The sequence below is a fragment of the Podarcis erhardii genome (assembly GCF_964252035.2).
Source record: "Podarcis erhardii genome assembly, chromosome: 7".
NCBI lineage: Eukaryota > Metazoa > Chordata > Lepidosauria > Squamata > Lacertidae > Podarcis > Podarcis erhardii.
In genome coordinates this window covers 6,981,103-7,001,599 of record NC_138511.1, presented here as the reverse complement: position 1 = coordinate 7,001,599, position 20,497 = coordinate 6,981,103, and the positions used below count along the sequence as shown (strand labels likewise).

Below are 20,497 nucleotides of genomic sequence, written 5' to 3'. Positions count from 1 at the left end.
TAGATATCCCCTGCTTCCTACATGGCTTCCATCCACTTTGCTCACAGGTGTAATCCTTAGACTTTCCCTGACAGCTGATGGGTGTAGAGATCATTTGCTTGGGGCCACTAGTTCTTCTGGGACGCGGGTGGTGCTGTGGGTTAAACCACAGAGCCTGGGACTTGCTGATCAGAAGGTCAGCAGTTCGAATCCCTGCGATGGGGTGAGCTCCCATTGCTCGGTCCCTGCTCCTGCCAACCTAGCAGTTTGAAAGCACATCAAAGTGCAAGTAGATAAATAGGTACCGCTCTGGCGGGAAGGTAAACGGTGTTTCCGTGTGCTGCTCTGGTTCGCCAGAAGCAGCTTAGTCATGCTGGCCCCATGACCCGGAAGCTGTATGCCAGCTCCCTCGACCAATAAAACAAGATGGGCGCCGCAACCCCAGTCGGTCATGACTGGACCTAATGGTCACGGGTCCCTTTACCTTTACCTTTACCAGTTCTTCCAATAAACAATTCTGCCATTTGTGCGGGACTCGGAGGTGGAGCCCAGGGGTTCATAAGGTGGAGCTGACAGGCACCCAAGGGGAACCCTCCGGAAGCATCCCTTTACCGGAGGCAGAAGTGGCCAATGTTTTTGGCCCAGTGAGCATCACATTGGGAATGCTACGGTACTGCAATGGGCACCAGTCACAAAATAGCTGCCCCAAGCATATGGTGCCATGGCTGCCACACCTAAAGGAGCAGAAAGAGACAGGACCACAGAATTGCTCACTCTTCTTCTGCACCGGCCCCTGCTATGTTCTTTCACAGGCAGAAGCTCTTTGCTCTTGGGTATGTTTAGTTAGAGTTGGGGGTGCTTAGCCTGGAAATGATAAGACTGAGAGGAGAGATGACAACCATCTTCAGATATCTCACATGGAAGAGGGAGCCAGCTTGTTTTCTGTGCCTCTGGTGGGTAGGACTCAAACCAACGCCTTCAGGTTACCAGAAAGGAGAGTCCAAATAAACATTAGGAAGAGCTCTCTGAAGGCAAGAATTTTGCCGAGTTTTGAAACGGCATCTCTTCTCTTTTGTTGTTGTGGTCCATTTCCCATTAATGAAAAATTGATCCAAATGTTAGCTCTTTTCCTGGAACTTCCTCACCCCATGGGCAGAAGCTGCTCTCTCTCTCTCTCTCTCTCTCTCTCTCTCTCTCTCTCTCTCTCATCAAGAGCTCAGCAGTTCTGGTCCTCTGCAGGATTCAGGCGAGGAAGGGAATGAGGGTGCCCGTGCCCTGGCTGGCGACCAGCAGTAGCAGAACTCGGGGGGGGAAAGAGGGTGGAAGGATCTCTCCCCCTTTCCAGAATGAGCCAGCGGCCAAACAGCCTTCTCCTGGCAGGGAGAAGTGGAAGGAGGCAGGAATTTCCTTCACATAAGACTCTCCGCCTCTCTTTCGTGAGAGAGAGTGGGTGTGGGGGGAGACCTATGGGGAAAAGCGAGTGGGAGTTGGGTATATTTAGCCTGCAGAAGAGGCGATGTGAGAGCCATCTCCAAATACCCAAAGGGCTGCCACATGGAAGGTGGAGCCAGCTTGTTTTCTGCCGCTCCAGAGGGTGGGATCTGAACCAATGGCAAGAAAGGAGATTCTGAATAAATATTAGCAAGAACTTTCTGTTTTTTGTTTTTTTTAAATAATATTTATTCAAATTTTAAAGATTACAAAGAGAAACAATAAAAAATAAAAATAAAAAATACATAAGAAAAACAAACAAACAATTAAAAAAAACAGATCAGACCTTTGCATAGCTTTCTTTACTTATTTCCTTGACCTCCTCACACCTCCCTTTTTTGTATTCTAGTTCAGTTAGATGTTTCAGCAAATCCTTTCCAGCTTTGTTTTTATCCTAATAATTTATCTTAATACAGTGGTGCCCCACAAGACGTATGCCTCGCAAGACGGAAAACCCGCTAGACGAAAGGGTTTTCCGTTTTGGAGGTGCTTCGCAAAACGAATTTCCTATGGGCTTGCTTCGCAAGACGAAAATGTCTTGCGAGTTCCTGCGGGGGTTTTTTCCTCCCCCCCCTTTTTCTAAGCCGCTAAGCCACTTATCTGCTTATCTGCTAAGCCGATAAGCCGCTAAAAGCCGCTAATAGCCCCTAATAGCGCTAATCCGCTAAGCCGTCAATGGGCTTGCTTCGCAAGACGAAAAAACCGCTAGACGAAGAGACTCGCGGAACGGATTAATTTCGTCTTGCGAGGTACCACTATATACTGTAATTCTCGTCTTTCACCAATTAATAAATCAATTTTAACCTAATCCTTTATATCATTTCTGCTAAAACCACATTACTTCATTCCAACAACCTTCTAACATTCCTTAATTTTGCAATGTTTCTGTAAATAAACTTCAAATCTTTTCCAATCTTCTTCCACCGACTCTTCACCTTGGTCTCGGATTCTGCCAGTTATTTCCGCCAGTTCCATATAGTCCATCACTTTCATCTGCCATTCTTCCTGGGTGGGTAAATCTTGTCTTCCAATACTTCACGATGAGTATTCTTGCTGCTGTTGTTGCATACATAAAGAAAGTTCTGTCCTTCTTTGGCACCAATTGGCCGACCATGCCCAGGAGGATGGCCTCTGGTTTCTTCTGAAAGGTATATTTAAATACCTTTTTCATTTCATTATATATCATCTCCCAGAAAGTCTTAATCCTTGGGCATGTCCACCAAAGGTGAAAGAATGTACCTTCGGTCTCTTTACATTTCCAACATTTATTATCGGGCAAATGATAGATTATTGCAAGCTTGACTGGTGTCATGTACCACCTGTATATCATTTTCATTATATTCTCTCTTAAGGCATTGCATGCCGTAAACTTCATACCTGTGGTCCATAACTGATTAGCAAGAACTTTCTGACAATAAGAGCTGTTTGAGAGTGGAGAAGACTTCCTTGGAAGGTGGTGGACTCGCCTTCATTAGAAGTTTTTAAACAGGTTGAATCTGTCAGGGATTCTACAGTATGGTTACCCGATGTCCCCGTCTCCCAGGGAAAGTCCCTGGATTTACAAATCTGTCCCCGGACAAAATATGTCCCCGGATTTCATTTAATGTCCCCAAATTTATATTTTAAGTGTTGTAGATTTATTAGTAGGGGATGAATGTTGCGTGATTGGTTCAATGGCACAAGACACATCATATGGAGACTTCTATCAAGGCAAAATGGCGGGCGCCAGGGCAGCAAGCAGCTCCTGAAGCCAGCCAGAGCCAACTACGCTACCAGGCTGGCTCCGGGCTGCTGAGACTGCCACTGCCGAGGGGGAACCGGGGACGCCCGGCACGTCAACTGGGAGAACCACTGACTCCCCCCCCCCCCCGCGACCCAAATCGAGCCGGGAGCAAGAGCGCCTAGCCAACTGCCCAGTGGTGCTCTGGGGCCAGGAAAACCCCGGAGCTGCCACAGGGAGAAGGAGAGGAGAAGGAAGAGAGAGAAAGAGGAAGGGTAAAAAAGAGAGGAGCCCTGACCTTGCCGTGCCGCTGCCGCTGAAGAGGAGAGGTAGGAGAGCACTGGGAGGGCAAGGACACCTGGCTGAGCCCAGGCCAAACCTGAGCCTACTCCACAGCGGCTAGCATTTCAGGAGAGCAGGCTGGGGTCCAGAGGAAGGCCGTGTGACAGAGGAGACCACAGAAGAGAAGATATTACTTCTTTTTTTAAAAAAACAACAACAACGCTTTTTTAAAAATAACTCCCCCCCCCTCTCTTTTTTTTTTAAAAAAAGTCCCCGGATTCTTTGAAAAAAAAATCTGGTAGCCTTATTCTACAGCTATGATTCCTTCATTGCAGGGAGTTGGACTAGATGAAGATTTGGGTCCCCTCCCAACTCTACAGTTGTATGATTTTCCAGGCACTATGTGGCCTCCTGCAGGAAAAAAGAAGGGGGGCAAATTGTCCCTTCCCCACCGACATAGCCAAGCCACTACTGTGGACAGAACAGAGGAGGAGAACTCAGGAAAAGCACCCACTTCTGAGTGCGGAAATTTGGTTGCAGCTTTGAAGCTGTACAGTGGTGCCTCGCAAGACGAAAAGAATCCGTTCCGCGAGTCTCTTCGTCTAGTGGTTTTTTCGTCTTGCGAAGCAAGCCCATTAGCGGATTAGCGCTATTAGCGGCTTAGCGGCTTTTAGCAGCTTAGCGGATAAGCGGCTTAGCGGCTTAGAAAAAGGGGGGGGGGAGGGAAAAAAAGTCGGAAAAACTCGCAAGACATTTTCGTCTTGCGAAGCAAGCCCATAGGGAAATTCGCCTCGCGAAGCACCTCCAAAACGGAAAACCCTTTCGTCTAGCGGGTTTTTCGTCTTGCGAGGCATTCGTCTTGCGGGGCACCATTGTACCTCTCAGTGGAGGTACTGTGGTAGCGCTCGCCACTGCCCATCTGGAAAGAACCCTAGATATCCATGTCGTATATGAATGAATCGATTTTATACCAGTTTGATTGCTGTGACTTCTTGCCAAGAAATTTTAAGAACTGTAGTTCGTTCTGGGTGCTGAGAATTGTCTGTTAGTGCACTGGAAAACCCTTCAAACAAAAACCAAAATCCCCCAGCGGGGAGGCAAGCAATGTATGACTCTGGGATGTTGATTGGGCTTTGAGCGAATATTTTGCCTTAGATTATGGGAGAAGCAGAGCTGGATTTCTCCTCTAGGTTTTTCTTGCCATCACAGCCATAACTTTCCTTCCCTGTGCTTAGAACTGTATCTTCTCTCTACATAAAGTGAGTGTTGGAGCAGATCCTAAAACAGCAGCAACCTCAGCTTGCTTGGAATAGTATAAAGGGTCAAAGGTCAGCTGTGTGGGATTAGCACAGAGGTCTTGGATTAATTTTTGTATAAGATTCTAAACCCTGGAGCCTCTCTGTTTCCCCTTTCAATTATCTTGTGCATGGTCCTGGGTCCCTTGTCAAGTTTAGCATGAAAAGGTTTTGAACAATGGGGAGAGATCTAGCTCAGTGGAAGCTGAACTGTGGCCAAGTGTGGCGCATAGAATCATTGAATCATGGAAGGGTCCCAGGGGTCATCTAGTCCAACCCCCTGAAATGCAGGAATCTCCGCTAAAGCATCCATGACAAATGCATGAAGAAGGCCTCACCTTCAGCGCTTTCCAACCCTGGTAGCTTCCTGATAGCCCAGTTGTGCTGCGGTTGTCATCCTGAACATCTGGGGGAGGCAATCAAAGATGGAGGCTGGGATATTCTTTCTTCTTATGCATTTCATTTCTATACAGTGGTACCTCGGGTTACATACGCTTCAGGTTACAGACTCCGCTAACCCAGAAATAGTACCTCGGGTTAAGAACTTTGCTTCAGGATGAGAACAGAAATCGGGCTCCAGCGGTGTGGCAGCAGCAGTGGTGCTTCATGTTAAGAACAGTTTCAGGTTAAGTACGGACCTCCAGAACGAATTAAGTACTTAACCCGAGGTACCACTGTACCACTTTATATTTTTTAAGAAGAAGAGGAAGAAAATCTCAAAGCAGTTTACAACCTAGATTAAAACATCAAATAAAACAATCCAGAATAAAACTTTACAGAAGAAAGTCAAGTATACATTCAAAGCAACCCTACCCTATTAATAGGAAATGAAAAGATTATCTTAAAGATTTCAAAAAAAAAATTACTAAAGGAAATCAAATATAAAATGCATGTTTAAAAGAGCATAATTGGCAAGAGAACAAAATATTATCATATTATCATAATATAGTAATGGACTGCTGTAAGTACAGTGGTACCTCGGGTTACAGACGCTTCAGGTTACAGACTCCGCTAATGCAGAAATATTACCTCGGGTTAAGAACTTTACCTCAGGTTGAGAACAGAAATTGCGTGGCAGCAGCAGGAGGCCCCATTAGCTAAAGTGGTAGCTCAGGTTAAGAACAGTTTCAGGTTAAGAGCAGCCCTCCAGAACGAATTAACCCAAGGTACCACTGTACACTTCTCTTTGTTCATAAGAACATCAGAAGAACCTGCTGATTTATTTATACCCCACCCATCTGGCTGGGCTTCCCCAGCCACTCTGGGCAGCTTCCCAAAAAATATTCTCCTCTTTTAAAAAAACAATCCTCTTTTAACGCCATCCAAATTAGTGGCCACCACTGCTTCCTGTGGCAGTGAGTTCCACAGTTTAGCTTTATTTTCTCTCTCCTGAATCTCCCAACTTTCATAGGATGTCCACAAGTTCTAGTGTTACAAGAGAGAGGAAAAAACTTTTCTCTATCTCCTTTCTCCATGCCAGGCATAATTTTATAAACGCCTATCATTTCGCCTCTTAATTGCCTTTACTTTTATCTAAAAAGTCCCAAAGGCTGCAACCTTTCTTTATAGATTCCCTTGACCATTTCAGTTGTCCTCTTCTGAACCTTTTCCAACTTTACAATAGCCTTTCTGAGGTGAGTTGACCAGAAGTCTAGGCATTCTTTCAAGGATCACACTCTAGCACAGTCTTATTCTCTTCTTGAGCGACTCAGTTGCAGTGACAACTGCCAAGACATGTGGGCACCTCTGCGTTACAAGTGTAGATCAGCTTCATGCTGCTTCAGCTGATGTACCTTCTCCCAAAGAATTGTCATTTGGAGAGCAAGCTTGACCACTCTCTCATAGCCTTCACCAGCCCTTCTGTCCAGGGGCTGATGGGAGTTGTAGTCAAAAACATATGCCGGGTTTGAGAAGGCTGCCTTTCAGGGCCCTTTCCTCCCTCATCTCATGCAGGTTCGTGAAGGAAAGGGGTACCTACTAAGTCCTTGAAGTGTTGGTAGTCAGTGAGAGGTCTGGGTGGTCCACCTCCACAATCTAAGAAGAATATTGACAAACTGGGACATGTGCAGAGGAGGGTGACTAAGAGGACCAAGCGTCTGGAAACCAAGCCTTATGAGAAATGGTTGAGGGAGTTGGGTATGGTTAGCATGGAGGAGAGAGACTGAGAGGTGAATGGATAAAGGGTAAAGGGACCCTTGACCATTAGGTCCAGTCGTGGACAACTCTGGGGTTGTGGCACTCATATCACTTTACTGGCCAAGGGAGCTGGCGTTTGTCCACAGATAGTCATGTGGCCAGCATGACTAAGCCGCTTCTGGCGAAACCAGAGCAGCACACGGAAACGCCGTTTACCTTCCCGCCGGAGCGGTATCTATTTATCTACTTGCACTTCGGCGTGCTTTCGAACTGCTAAGTTGGCAGGTGCAGGGACTGAGCAATGGGCGCTCACCCCGTCACAGGGATTCGAACCGCTGACCTTCTGATCGGCAAGCCCTGGGCTCTGTGGTTTGGACCACAGTGCCACCACCATCTTCAAATATTTGAAGGGCTGTCACATGTCTCTCCTGCACCCAAACCAGTAGATTCCAATGAGAAGGAGATTGGCTTTCTTGGGTAACAAGGAAGTTAAAGAGTGGAACGCACACCCTTGGAACCTGTTGGACTCTCCTTCATTGATTGTTTTTCATCAGATGCTGGTTGTCTAGCTGTCATGGATGCTGTAGTTGAGATTCCTGCATTGCAGGGGGTCAGACTAGATGGCCCTTAGGGTCCCTCCCATCTCTACAATTCTGTGATTCTATTCGCTTGCTTGAGTAATAAAAAGACTGGGATTAATTTGGGGCACATCCTGACACTTGTTTCAGGATTATACGTGACCTGGTTTTGTTTAGCCAAAGGGAGCTGATTTCTTCCAGTATTGGCTTGTTTGTGGCCACGGCCCAGGAAGCACAAACCCTCCTCCGTTTCTGCGTCCTGTTATAAGATTGTTCAGACCCCTGTTTGTTTTAACATCCTGCTGGCGAACTTAAAGGCGGCCCGTTTCTTCTTGGGCCATCTTTTCACGGTCAGAATTGCAGAAGAATGTCCCTCTGGTCACGTGAGCCAAGAGTTCCTCTCCTGGGAAGAAGGGCTGTTTTCTTCACCCGAGGAAGAAGAGTAGCAAACCAAAACAGGCATCCCATTTCTTTCCCAGGTCGACCTGAAAACCTTCCCACATCTTTCCAACTGCTGCATCTAGTTTAACCACTCTCCCCACATCCTTTTCCCTTCCTCCTCCAAGCACTGAAAGGAAGTCCATCCAGGCTGTAGACTCCTCCTCAGCCAAGCATGCTCCCCTGGAGCAAAGACTTCCAGACTCTGCTCTGCACTCACATAAAGAGCATGTGTAAAATCTGCTCTTTCACAGAACTCACCTTGGTCTCCCATCTTGCTTGCTGAACAGGTCTGCACCTGCTCAGTTTCAGGATGCACTTCCATGTCCGCTGGGTCCCACACGTTGCCATTTAAGGCACTGGATTGGCAGGAAAACGAACGGGGGTTGGGGTTGGGTTGGGGTGGAATTCATACGCTTCCATGATGCACGATTGCCAAGAAAAACCATGCCCCATAAACATTTTATTAGATTTTGATTGCAGCTCTGCTTGGGTTCCAGTTGGATCAATGAAGGCGACCACTTCATCGTTCTTACTGCCCCAGCTGAATACTTTTTCAGGCAAAGCAATCCTAAGCATTATTTGTCTCTGGCTCCGTTTCCCTTGGCTGCTGTCTTTTTTATTATTAAAAACTTGGACATAAATAAAGAAAATAAATATTGTAGGAGTGATAGTCCAAGGAGGCTTGAGTTCCACTGCGGGAGCCCTGCTAGGAAAAGAGGTGTGTGTGTGTGTGTGTGTGTGTGTGTGTGTGTGTGTGTGTGTGTGTGTTGATCCAGGTGACTAATGCAGCTGCTTCTTCTTATCCTCTTCTAGCAAGAGGCAGAGTTAACACTGAACAAATGAGAGCTTTTTACTTTTTTACAAGCCCACAATGCCCGGAACTTAGCAAACTCTTTCTAAGCAAAATCTGAACAGGCAGCATATTTCCAATCAGTGTTGATAGGAGTGGCTAATCTGTCTGCTCCTTCCTGCACAGCCTCAGAATCATAGAACTGTGGAGTTGGAAGGTACCCAAAGGTCATCTAGTCCTGCCCCAAGGGGGTTTCCTTTGCAGTCCAGCCTGCCAGCCCCTGCATTGCCATCGGCTGCCCAGTTCACACGCAGAGCTACACATGGTGGAGTCTCCCTCTTCTAGGGCCTGTTGGGTGTGCTAGGTACAAACCTTCCCCCTTCACCAAAAAGCTCACACACTTCCCAGCTGCTTCTTTTTTCCTCTCTTGTAAACGTGCCAAAGGATATTTGTACTCCCTAAACACAACTCAGTCTGCAGCAATTCATTCCAACAGGCCTTTACATCTCCGTGTTGTTTTTTCTGCTGCATAAAATTTGTTGCGGTTGACTTTCAGTCCTCAAGCATCACTGAACCCACAAGCCAGGCTCCCAGCACAGTTCTGCTCATTCAGGCCCAATGATTTCAGTGGCCCTAAAGTGCACTTAACTCTGTTTTCGGATTGACCATTTACTTATACGAGTCGCAGAAATCTGTGTTGAAACCATTTTAAGACCTGCAATCTGAGCCTGCAGAGCAACAATAAAATCCAGGCTCTGAAGCTGAGAGAGCTTTAGAACTTGGGATCATTTTGCACAATCAGTGGTATTGTGTAGAAATATTAATGTCTGAATTTTGTTACCATATTGGCTACAAAACCTTCTGAGAGCCAAATGCCAGAACACAGACTTTGAAGTCCAGATATTGACTTGAGTCAAGCTTAACTTGCAATGGCGAATTTGTCATTTGTAGTGAGGTTTGCCAGGGCTCAGCCCCAACATCTGTTTTCAACTCCTGAGTAGCTAGAAAGCATGAGCTGTGTTGACCGAGATGTGTGAGAGTTGTAGGGCTTGGGAAAGGCTGTGATTTAAATCACGATTTAAATTACTAATCAGTAAGACTTGATTTAAATCAATTTTTCTTACAGAAAGACATTCCTGCTGGTATAATCTTAATATTTACAATCAGATGAAGGTTTTATTTTTGGAATAATAAATTTTCAGAGTAGTTTTTACAGTTACATCAAAAATTACTGATTTGGTTATACTATTAGAAATACATAGATAATTATGAAATTTTGGTGAGGTTTAATAAGTTAACTGTTTATATTTGAGCAACTTTTCTGCTGTGCTTTATTGGAAGGAGAAAAATAATCATTTTCTTAAAAACCATTTCCTTAAAAATTAACTTAGACTGAATTTCAGCGCACATGAAAAACTTAAAACAAATCCTTATTTCCTGATGAATAGCCTTTGGACTATAATGTAACTTAAATAGAAAACTATCTTTAGAAAGATTTTTTTCGTCCAAAAGCATTTTATTTTAAAAATCCAATTTAAATTAAAAAATGGATTTAAATCAAAAAAATCTGATTTAAATTTTTTAAAATCCATTTTTTAAATTAAAAAAATCATTTATTTTTATCCACACTGATATTGCATGATGTGGAATAGTGTATTGCTGCCCCACTGCATACCTGAGTTTATCTGAGATGGGTGGGCTTGGCTGAAGTGAGAGTGAAGCAGATGGGTTTCACAACATCTCAGCTGGCTTGATTCACCAACGTTCAAAGGGAACTTTCCCTTGTCAAGAGAAGTGTTTGGTTGGATTTAAAGCTGTCCAGTTCCTGTCGCTGCCTTGATGGACTTGTGCTTGTGGGCATCTTCTGGCAACCTGAGCAACAGACTTAGCTACCTAAGAATGTTGTTGTTGTTTAATGGTTTAGTTGTGTCCGACTCTTCATGACCCCCTGGACCAGAGCACGCCAGGCACCCCTGTCCTCCACCACCTCCCGCGGCTTGGTCAAACTCATGCTGGTAGCCTCAAGAACACCGTCCAACCCTCTCGTCCTCTGTCGTGCCCTTCTCCTTGTGCCCTCCATCTTTCCCAGCATCAGGGCTTTTCCAGGGAGTCTTCTCTTCTCATGAGGTGGCCAAAGTATTGAAGCCTCAGCTTCAGGATCTGTCCTTCCAGTGAGCACTCAGGGCTGATTTCCTTCAGAATGGAGAGGTTTGATCTTCTTGCAGTCCATGGGCCTCTCAAGAGTCTCCTCCAGCACCAGAATTCAAAAGCATCAATTCTTCGGCGATCAGCCTTCTTTATGGTCCAGCTCTCACTTCCATACATCACTATTGGGAAAACCATAACTTTAACTATACGGACCTTTGTTGGCAAGAATAGCCTTGGGGAAATATCCATAGCTACCTGAGATTGGCATCCCAACCTAAAAATGTTTTTAATCTAGGTGGGGTGGTCTGCTGTTTCCCCCCAAAAGGAAGCATTCCCAAAACAGGCTCCTATCTGAAAATTAAGGGCTCCCTCCTCTGTTCTCTCCTTTCCTGGGGCTGAGTGGCAGTAGTAGTCTAAAACATCTGGAGGGCACCAGGTTGGAGAAGGTTGGCCTTGTTTCTATTCTCTAAGCAGGGCCTTTCCTTCACGGAATGCTTTGAGTGTCAGGCAGATGTTTCTTGAAAGCTGTAAGGAATTATTTCTTCGCCGGCTAGCTAGTAGGAGAAAAGGTGTGTATATCCCTCGCCACCCCCACAAACTGACCTCTGTCTAATCTGTCTGAGCTTGTAATGTCTTTTCCCCCTCCTGATTTACTACGTATAAAAGTATGTCCTGCTGTCAGCTGGAAAGGGGAGACATGAAAGACAACTCACACCCACCCCAGCTAAGGCCCAGGGACAATGAATCAAACCATTGCAGCCGAGTCCAAATAATGTGCTTTGATTTACAATGACCCCAGCATAGGCTGATGCTTCGTTTCGGGAGGCAGTGGAATGGAAACAGCCTTTTAACGCAGGGTTGGGTGCTCTGCGGCCTCCTTTCCTGAGCCACACCTGGCCAGCTGAGCCAAGGCTGAGCCCCACACAGCTGCCATATGTTGACTCCCCATAGGCTGATCCTCCTGGAGGAGGAGGAGAGAGGGAAGGGAAGGGAACGGCTTGGCTTGCGCACAGGCAAATGTCTGCACAAAAGTTCTGAGGTGCCACGCTGGGCCCCGCCTGCCATTTCTCACAATGCAGCTGCTGAGGCGTATTACATTTTTCAGTTCATGTCTGCACGGACTGTTATGTCTAAACCACTGAGCCTCTTGGGCTTGCTGATCGGAAGGTCGGCGGTTCAAATCCCCACGATGGAGTGAGCTCCCGTTGCTCTGTCCCAGCTCCTGCCAACCTAGCAGTTCGAAAGCATGCCAGTGCAAGTAGATAAATAGGTACCACTGTGGCAGGAAGGTAAATGGCATTTCCATGCGCTTTGGTTTCCGTCACGGTGTTCCATTGCTCCAGAAATGGTTTAGTCCTGCTGGCCACATGACCCAAAAAGCTGTCTGTGGATAAACGCCGGCTCCCTCGGCCTGAAAGCGAGATGAGCGCCCCAACCCCATAGTCACCTTTGACTGGACTTAACTGTCCAGGGGTCCTTTCCCTTTTTACCTCCCTTCCATCTCTGATTCTATGACACCCTGAAATATAAACTTGGAGGAATGCTTCAGTTCCACCATCTCTAACATGAGAAGAGCCTGCCGGTTCTGGCCAGTGGCCCAGCTAGTCTGGCATCCTGTTGTCATGGTGGCCAGCCAGGTTCCCATGGCAAACCTGCAAGCACAAGGGCAACTCTTCCCTCTTGTGGTTTCCAGAAACTGGTATACAGAAGTACTTGCTGCTTCCAGTTGTGCAGGCTGAGCTTAGCCATGGCCACTGACCACCCTCTCCTTCATGAATTTGCTTGATTTCTCTCTTTTTCTTTTTCTCTTTCTGTGTCACCCTTCCCTAACCTGGTGCCATTCCGATGTTTTGGATTATCAGCTCCTCTCAGCCCTGGCTGGCTTGCTTGCTTGCTTGCTGCGGCTGATGGCAGGCGAAGTCCAAAATGTCTGCAGATGAGTTTGTTCACATCTTTGTGCCACTGGCTTGAGAAATGATACATTACAGGGTTTGCTTTATTGCAGAGGTGGAAATTATTAGAGGAGACTAATTTAGCGCCGTTTTAAATAGGCAGCTAAAGATGCATTTTGTGGCTGTGGGTGAGCATCAGGTCATTAACATCCAACCACATTCTGCACCTTTTTCCACCAGAGATGACATTACAGGCCCGCTCCCTGTTCTTTCTGGTCCAGAAACGCCTATAAACGTAACTCAGCGTAACATAAAGCTGTCCACCCAACTGAGCCAAGAGGCAAGCGGCAACTTTGACTGTGTTTGTTCCATGGTTTGCTACATCCTATCCCAGAAACAGGCTCCATATTTGGGCGGGGGGTGCATATCTTTGAGGCTTTTTATTCATGTTCCAACCCTGCCTCTGGGGCCAGGTGCAGAGAAGCAACAAACTGAGTTTTGATTATGTGGTTTAGCCTGGAAAAGAGTTGATCCTTTTAATAGGTATCAAATGGGTTTCTTAGTGTAGCGGTCAGCACTTGGCAAGACCCCTGCTCAACATGATGCCCTCCTGCTGTTCTGGACTCTGCTTGCCCTCAGCTCCAGCCAACATTTTATGTAGCCTCTGTGGTTTTTGGGGTGTCAGGTGAGGAGGTATAGAAGTTCCCTCCTTTTGCCCCTTTTGCCCCGCTAAATGCCCCAGTGCCATCAGTCTTGGGACCTTGAGAGTCTTGTCAGCTCATTTTGAATTTGGTTTTTTTTAAAAAAAAATCTGTTCTTTTAATTTGCAAATGTATAAGCTCCTTCATATGCAGGGAGTCCCACAAATATGGAGAAACCACTCCCTTATTTTTGGGTGGCCCCATTTCCTTCCAAACAGATAGACCTGTGTTTGCTATCAGTATCTGTCAGCCTTGGCAGGATCTATAGAAACAAAAAATAAAGAAAAATCTCCAGCATTCATTGTGTAAAAAAGAAAGAAGAACAACCAGAAAGCTGAGTTTGTTTATTTAGCAAGCATTGTTCTACCTCTGAGGAAGGAGAGCGATGCTGTTATTTATTTACTACACTGTCCCACCGTTTTCTCCAAGGATCTCCAGGTGTCGTACTTGGTTCTTCCACTCCTCCTTTAGCCCCCACAGCAACCCTGCAAGATAGGCTAGGCTAAGAGGTGGCAGCTGGCTCCCAGGGTCCCCCAGTAAGCTTCATGGCCAAGTGGGGATTTGAACCCCAGGTCTCCCACTTAAACCACTACACAACACTGGCTCTCAGTTATCCATGCCACTTAATTCCCCACCTCACCGGACCACTGGAAGTCTTCTTCAGATGTCCCTACAGGCGTTCTTTGCTCACATGCTTCCAAGCATACCTTCACCATCATGAGGTCTAAAAACCCTTTTTAGAAAGAAGCAAACTACCTAGATTCTGCACTGTATTCCGATTCTGTGCTCATTGTGAATTCTATCAGCTCCATCCTGAGTGACTCCATGTTTGCTTTTTCTTTCAGGGTCGCTGCATTAATTTCACCCGAGTGAAGACGTCACAGCCTCCCCCCAAGTACCCTCTCAACAACGCCTACCACCCCCCTCCCCCTGCCCCCATTTACAACCCCCCTCCCCCTGCCCCCATCTACACCCCTCCCCCACCCAGCTCCCCAGCGCCTCCCACCCCGTCTCCGCCCTCCACGCTCCCCCCTCTCCCTCCCCCTCCTCATGCTCCTCCCCCAAATCGGGCCCCGCCCCCTTCCCGCCCCCCTCCGCGGCCCTCTGTCTAAACACCCTGCCCTCTCCCCCAGAAGCCTTTCTTAAGCCATTTTCAACAGTACTGTAAAACCAAGAATATTTCAGAGGTGGCCTTAACGTTCTGGGTGAAGAGACAAGCAAACCCCTTTCAATTCTTCTTTTTCTTCTTCTTAAAAAAGTCCTCTAATGCCCCCAGTTGACTGGAATGCTCAAATCCCTGGCGTTCAGTTTGGAAGAAATCTCTGCCATTCATCACTTTAAAAAGAATAAGACTCTGGCGACGAAAGCAAAACAGTCGCTGGACGCTGCCCACAGCACTGTGTGTTCAGGATACCACCAGCCACTGATCTGAAAGTCATCCTCTTCCTGTCAGGTTGAGTAGATCATCCCTCAGAGGCGAGTGGTGGGAATCTCAGGAGGACAGCGTGGCTGGGGCCACAGAAATCCTTGCAGCCAAGGCTGCCCCTGGAGCCCACGCTGGTATTCCCACATGGAAGGTATTCCTGAGCACGCCTGGATTTGATACGTTGCTACAAGGAAGGCAGTAGGTGCAATGAACTCGAGTCTGATGGTTTCAGAGGAAGAACAGATGACTGGAAGCAAAGGAAACGACAGCACGCTGCCCTTTGAAGAATCATACAATTGTAGAGTTGGAAGGGACCCCAAGGGTTAAATGGTCCGAACCTTGCAATGGAAGTGCAGAAAGTGGCCTGAAATAGAATGTATGGTCTTTGTCATGTTCTCAGCTGACAGGAGGAGTCCAGAAGAGTTGGGATGCTGTGAAGAAGCAGAGCAAATGCAGCCGCTGGGTGGAGAGGCTGGCATTGCCCAGGCAAGGGGCAGATGTTCTGTGGCACATGCCCATGAGATTTCCAAAAGGAACATCCGCAGGACACCCAAGCGGTTGATTCCATGGGAGATCTGAAAACCACCAACAATAAATGCATTTGGCAGGCCCTGCAAGGACCCTGTAGGAAGTGCGTTGGCAGTTTAAGTGAATCTGCTTCCTGTTGGCCGGCTTTGAAAAACAACACAGATCAGTCATGGGAAGGAGGAACAGAAGGGAAGGGAGTTTCATGCAGAAGTTTCCCCAGCGTGCAGAGAAGACATGAAATGACTTGAATTGCCATGGTTTTAAAAAGACTAGACAACTTTCCCCCTTTAGTAGTTACTTTCAAATGGATTCTGACAACCATATGTTGATGTCAATTCAAGGAGGCTCTATTAGTGGATTTGATCATGCTGAACTGGTCTCCAGTGGTGCCCAGACTGAGCGAGAGCTACTACATTCTGGCTTAGCCATGTTAAGTTGCCCTCTTGATGTGTGTTCAGAGAGTACTTTGGGAAGGAGAGCGAGATGGATGCTGATCTGAGAGGTGTGACTGGAGTTTCATGTCCTCTGCTGACTCGGTATTTGGCCATGGGAAAGCCATTCTTGGCCTCAGACGCAATCTGTCAGAGAGGGTGCACGTAGCAGGAGAGAACCGCTGTTGTCGAGGGGAGCTAAAGATTGCAGACCCTTACAAATTGGAAGTGGCCTGGGAATTGGTTCCATGGGTGTCACCTGAAAAAGTTCATCATGTATTGACTTCAACACGGTGTGAGACTCTTTTCCTCCAGTACTTATTTTACAAAATCCATGTTGATTTGTTTCCGTTTTGAAGGGGCAATTCACACTGCCACCTCATGCCCGCCTGCCTACTCTTGGCATTTCTGTACACCTCACCTCCATCACTGATGCAAGGAGCCCTCCATGCCTGTCTTTGACTGGGTAGGAGCCCGATTTCAATGGGATCTGCATGCAGGAGGTCCAAGGCTGTTTCCAGCTCAAGGTGTTTGGATTACAGGACAGAGCCAGGGCCCAGAGAGCAACTGTGAGCCCAGGTAGATGGTGCTAGGCTAGGGAAGCCAATGGCCTGACTTGCTGTAAGACAGTTACTTTGCGGCACCCACTGGAAACTAGCCTTAGTTAGCAGGGGGTGCGGCAGTTTGCTGGGGCAATACCAAAATGTGCAATAACACTGAGCCTCCCAGGAGATGCACAGGTTGCATCGTTCCCTTTATAAATGGGAGCTGACTCACGTTTTCCAGTCCTGCAAATGTACGTACTTTACCTGTAGTAAAATGTCTTGACAACCTGCCTTAGTAACACAGATGTTAGAAGTAGATAAAATAATTGCATCAGTAAGGGCAAACTCATGCAGCCCCATGTGATCGTTAGGATCAGTTTTCCCCAAGGAAAACACACCTCCTGATGTTTCTGGAGGATTTTAACACCTTTCTGCAGAATTATGCATCCTAAAGTTGTTCAAAATGGTGACGGGCGGGATCTGGTCAGCATTTAGCACGCTGAGCTTGCATTGCTTTCAGTGACTTCGATATGCCGACTCCACTCTCCCTTGCCGACATGAAAATCAATGTGGCCTTTGGTTCCCTTGGGCTCCCATAGACATTCACTGCAAGAGATCAAGGCCACAGTCCAGGGGGAATGCTTGCGCATGTATCTGCCATAGGGCATGTCCACCTTCATTGCTAATGTAGGTTGCAAGGAAATTCTTTGCAGGGTCATTGCAGCCAGAAGGTGGCTTTGCAATGGTTAGACTTGGCTATTTGGGTGCTCTGAGAATGTCTGGGCTGGAACACTTTGCACATCGCAGCATGTGGCAGAAAACCAAGGAAGGGAACCTGTGCATCTGCCCTGGGGGAGAGATGCATAATCTTCAGATGTGCATGGAACATAAGCAGAGCCTGCTGGATCAGGCCAATAGCCCATCTAGTCCGCAGGAAACCCACAAGCAGGATTTGAGCACAAAGCCACTCTCTCCTCCTCCTGTGGTTTCAGCAACTGCGATTCAGAAGCATTGCTGCCTCTAACTGGAGGCAGAGCACAGCCTTGTGGCCAGTAGCCACCAATAGCCTTCCCCTCCACGAATTTGTCTAATCCTCTTTTAAAGCCATCCAAGTTGGTGGTCATCGCTGCCCCCTATAGGAGTGAGTTCCATAGTGTAACTGTGTGCTGTGTGAAGGGATTTATTTCATCTGCCCCAAATCTTCCAACATTCAGATATGTGAGTCAGCTGAATGGGCTTTTAAAAGATTTAGTCAAATTCATGGCTGGTAAGTCAACCCTAAGCTATCTGCCATGGTAGCTACATGGAATACCCCATGGTCCAAGGCAGGATAGTGCTGAATTGTCCCATATGCTAGGAAACAACAGGTCCCCGATCATCTCCATGGTCCCACTTTTGAGCTTCCCAGGGCCCTCTTGAAAACAGGATGCCAGACTAGACAGCCCCTTGGTTTGGTTGATGCTCTTTCCTGGTTTTCTGCTGCCTATGATAACATTCAAAAGCATCCTAAAGACAGCTGTATAAGGCTGCAACTCAAGCAACTTAATCCAGGTTGGAAGTGCCTAATCTGTTTCCAGGGCTGTGGTGTCAGCAGTTACCATGAGCTAAGAGTGGCCAGTGGAGAGAGATTCCCCTGCCTTTTGCCGCTTCATCTCCCCGCTCGTTTCTTTCCCCAGCTGCACAGCAACAGCTGCTCAGTCTGCAGGCAGAACAAAGCAGCCTTCTGTAATAGCAAAGGCACCACTTGGGACTCTGCCTGGTCACAAACCTCTCCGGAAAAAGCCACTGTTTGGGTTTTCAAGGTGCAGTTCGGTCACAAGGCGGCCTTGCCGTTGTCCGAGAAGCTCCAGCACAAGGTCCAGCTGGTTGTTCCAGTTTAGCTGAGCAGAAGTTTGTCTTGCTGGAAGATGGGAGCGCTCAGTCCAGATGGAAGCTCTCTTGCGCAACCCTAGTGGAGGTGCAGAACAGCGCAACTCGTAAGGGGGTTTGCCAAGAGAACTTCCTGGCTGACTGCTTGGAAAGTATAGAACAAATGGGGTGAAAGTAATACAGGGAGTAGGTTTGACTTGTTACAGAGCCTTGAAGGTGCCCCCAAAGTTTGGAATAAAAAAGCTTTTAGAAAAATGCAACACTTCTTTAGCGTTAATTTGGTGGCAATGCTGGAATAATCTCAGAGGAAAAATAAGTGTATTTCGATAGCTTCCGGTTTTGTTGAAGATGAATTTTGTTTTCCCAGTTTAAAAAACTTAAGGATAGAGGGAGGGAACAAATGAATTTAAAAAGTGTAAGTTAGGCCAAGGATGTTTTATTTTCAAGTACACAAATTCTCTGTGCATGATTTAAAAGCAAAATTCCAAATCTGTGGTGTATATTTTATTGTTGTATGCTTGCCATATTTTAAGTGGAAGCATTTCCTATCCTGTGTGGATAAAAGATTTTTTTTTCATGTTGTAGTAAATTATTATAAAGCCAATGATATTTCATGGCATGTTATTGTATCAAGCTGTGCTTGTTTTTTGTTTAATTTCTCCCCCTTTTATGGTTGTACTGCTATTATTAATGTATGTTTAGTCCCTGTAATGACGAATACCTCCTTTACACAGCATTAATTGTAATCATGAAGACTCTTGAGCAGAAGATCTTCCACTTAAACCATTATGGACAGTTGTAAACAGCAGCTGAGGGGTCTATTTGTGTGGAAGAGGTGGTGGAGAAAGAGGAAAATGGACCCAATCCACTCTCAACTCTTTGGAGAAAGAGCAGGGGCTGTGCAGAACTCAGGTTTCAGCCATTTTCCACTTGCCTGACATTGTGTAGGTGCCATGAGAGCAATCAGAACCAGCTCAAAACTATTTTTATGTTAGAGGTGGAGAAATCTGTGAGATATCAGTGCTTAACTTTGGTTGGATTGTGTCCATGGACCTCAAATTCTGATTAATTTTCCAGGGTCAATTAATGTTATGTAACAGAGAGGTTGAACTGGCCAGTGTACTATATACAGACATATAGTACTGTGTATACATCTTTTGTTAGTAGAAAATCCTGAGCTCATTATAGCAAATATTCCAGAACTAGCCATTTCTAAAGAGAGTTCTTTGTATAAGAAAAAGAAGCGTGGAAGCAGTTGGATGAGACACCATCTTTTCTGCAGCTTCAGGAAGTGTTAAATCGCAAAATGACTAACCACTTCACAGGCTCACAGATTCAAATAGTTGAAAAAAATACTGATAAATCATACTTGACCAAATCTTGAAAAACTGCTTTGGTTGAAAATATTTATTCCTAGATTCAAAAGCCAAGTGCATGTCATATAATTAACGGTGGCCAATCTGCAATTCTTGGAAGTCCCTGGAAGGATTGAGAGAAGAGGAGGTTAGCAATTAATGGAGATGTTGCAAGTCAGAAAAGAACGTTTTCTCTGTAGATGTGGTGACCTTTGGTGGATGAGAGAAATGTCTGTTCAGCAAGCAGAAGACTCTTGCTCTGTGCTCTTGGCTTATTTGCATGAATTGTGTGGGGGTTGTTTTTTTTAGATACAGCCATTACTCTTTTAAATTTTGATGTTATTAAAGAACTAATTTGAGCTCTGCCTTCATGTATTCTGTTACAGATAGGTAGCCGTGTTGGTCTGCCATAGTCAAAACAAAATAAAAAAATTCCTTCCAGTAGCACCTTAAAGACCAACTAAGTTAGTTCTAGGTATGAGCTTTCATGTGCATGCACACTTCTTCAGATAAGTGTTCTTCAGGTATCTGAAGTGTGCATGCACATGAAAGCTCATACCTAGAACTTAGTTGGTCTTTAAGGTGCTACTGGAAGGATTTTTTTTATTTTGTTCATGTATTCTGTTCATAGATGTGGGGAAAGGGCAGCTGTGCATCAGAAGCTGACCAACTGCATTGCAGATAGCTTGGTTTTGCCACACACACCCCAGCACAAATCATGACTACGCCGATTCCCAGAAAATAATGTTAAGTTTTCATGGGTGAGGGGAGCTAGAGACCAGCAACATCTGGAGAGCCAAGGGGTCCCCATCCTTAGCCTGAAGCCTAAGAGGACAGTTCTGCCCATTGTGTCACTGAAGCATTTTGACCCCAGAACCCAAAGGGTGGGG

General features: G+C 46.2%; 1 protein-coding gene across 1 annotated transcript in view; it reads left to right on the top strand.

Moving 5' to 3' along the window:
• ANTXR1 (ANTXR cell adhesion molecule 1) overlaps positions 1-19,966 on the top strand; it is a 133,450-nt gene extending 113,484 nt beyond the window's left edge. Inside the window, exon 18 of the mRNA XM_081868473.1 lies at positions 14,299-19,966. Within this exon, the coding sequence (XP_081724599.1) occupies positions 14,299-14,565 (267 nt within the window). The 3' untranslated portion in view covers positions 14,566-19,966. The remainder of the gene's footprint in view (positions 1-14,298) is intronic.
• The last annotated feature ends 531 nt before the right edge of the window (positions 19,967-20,497 follow it).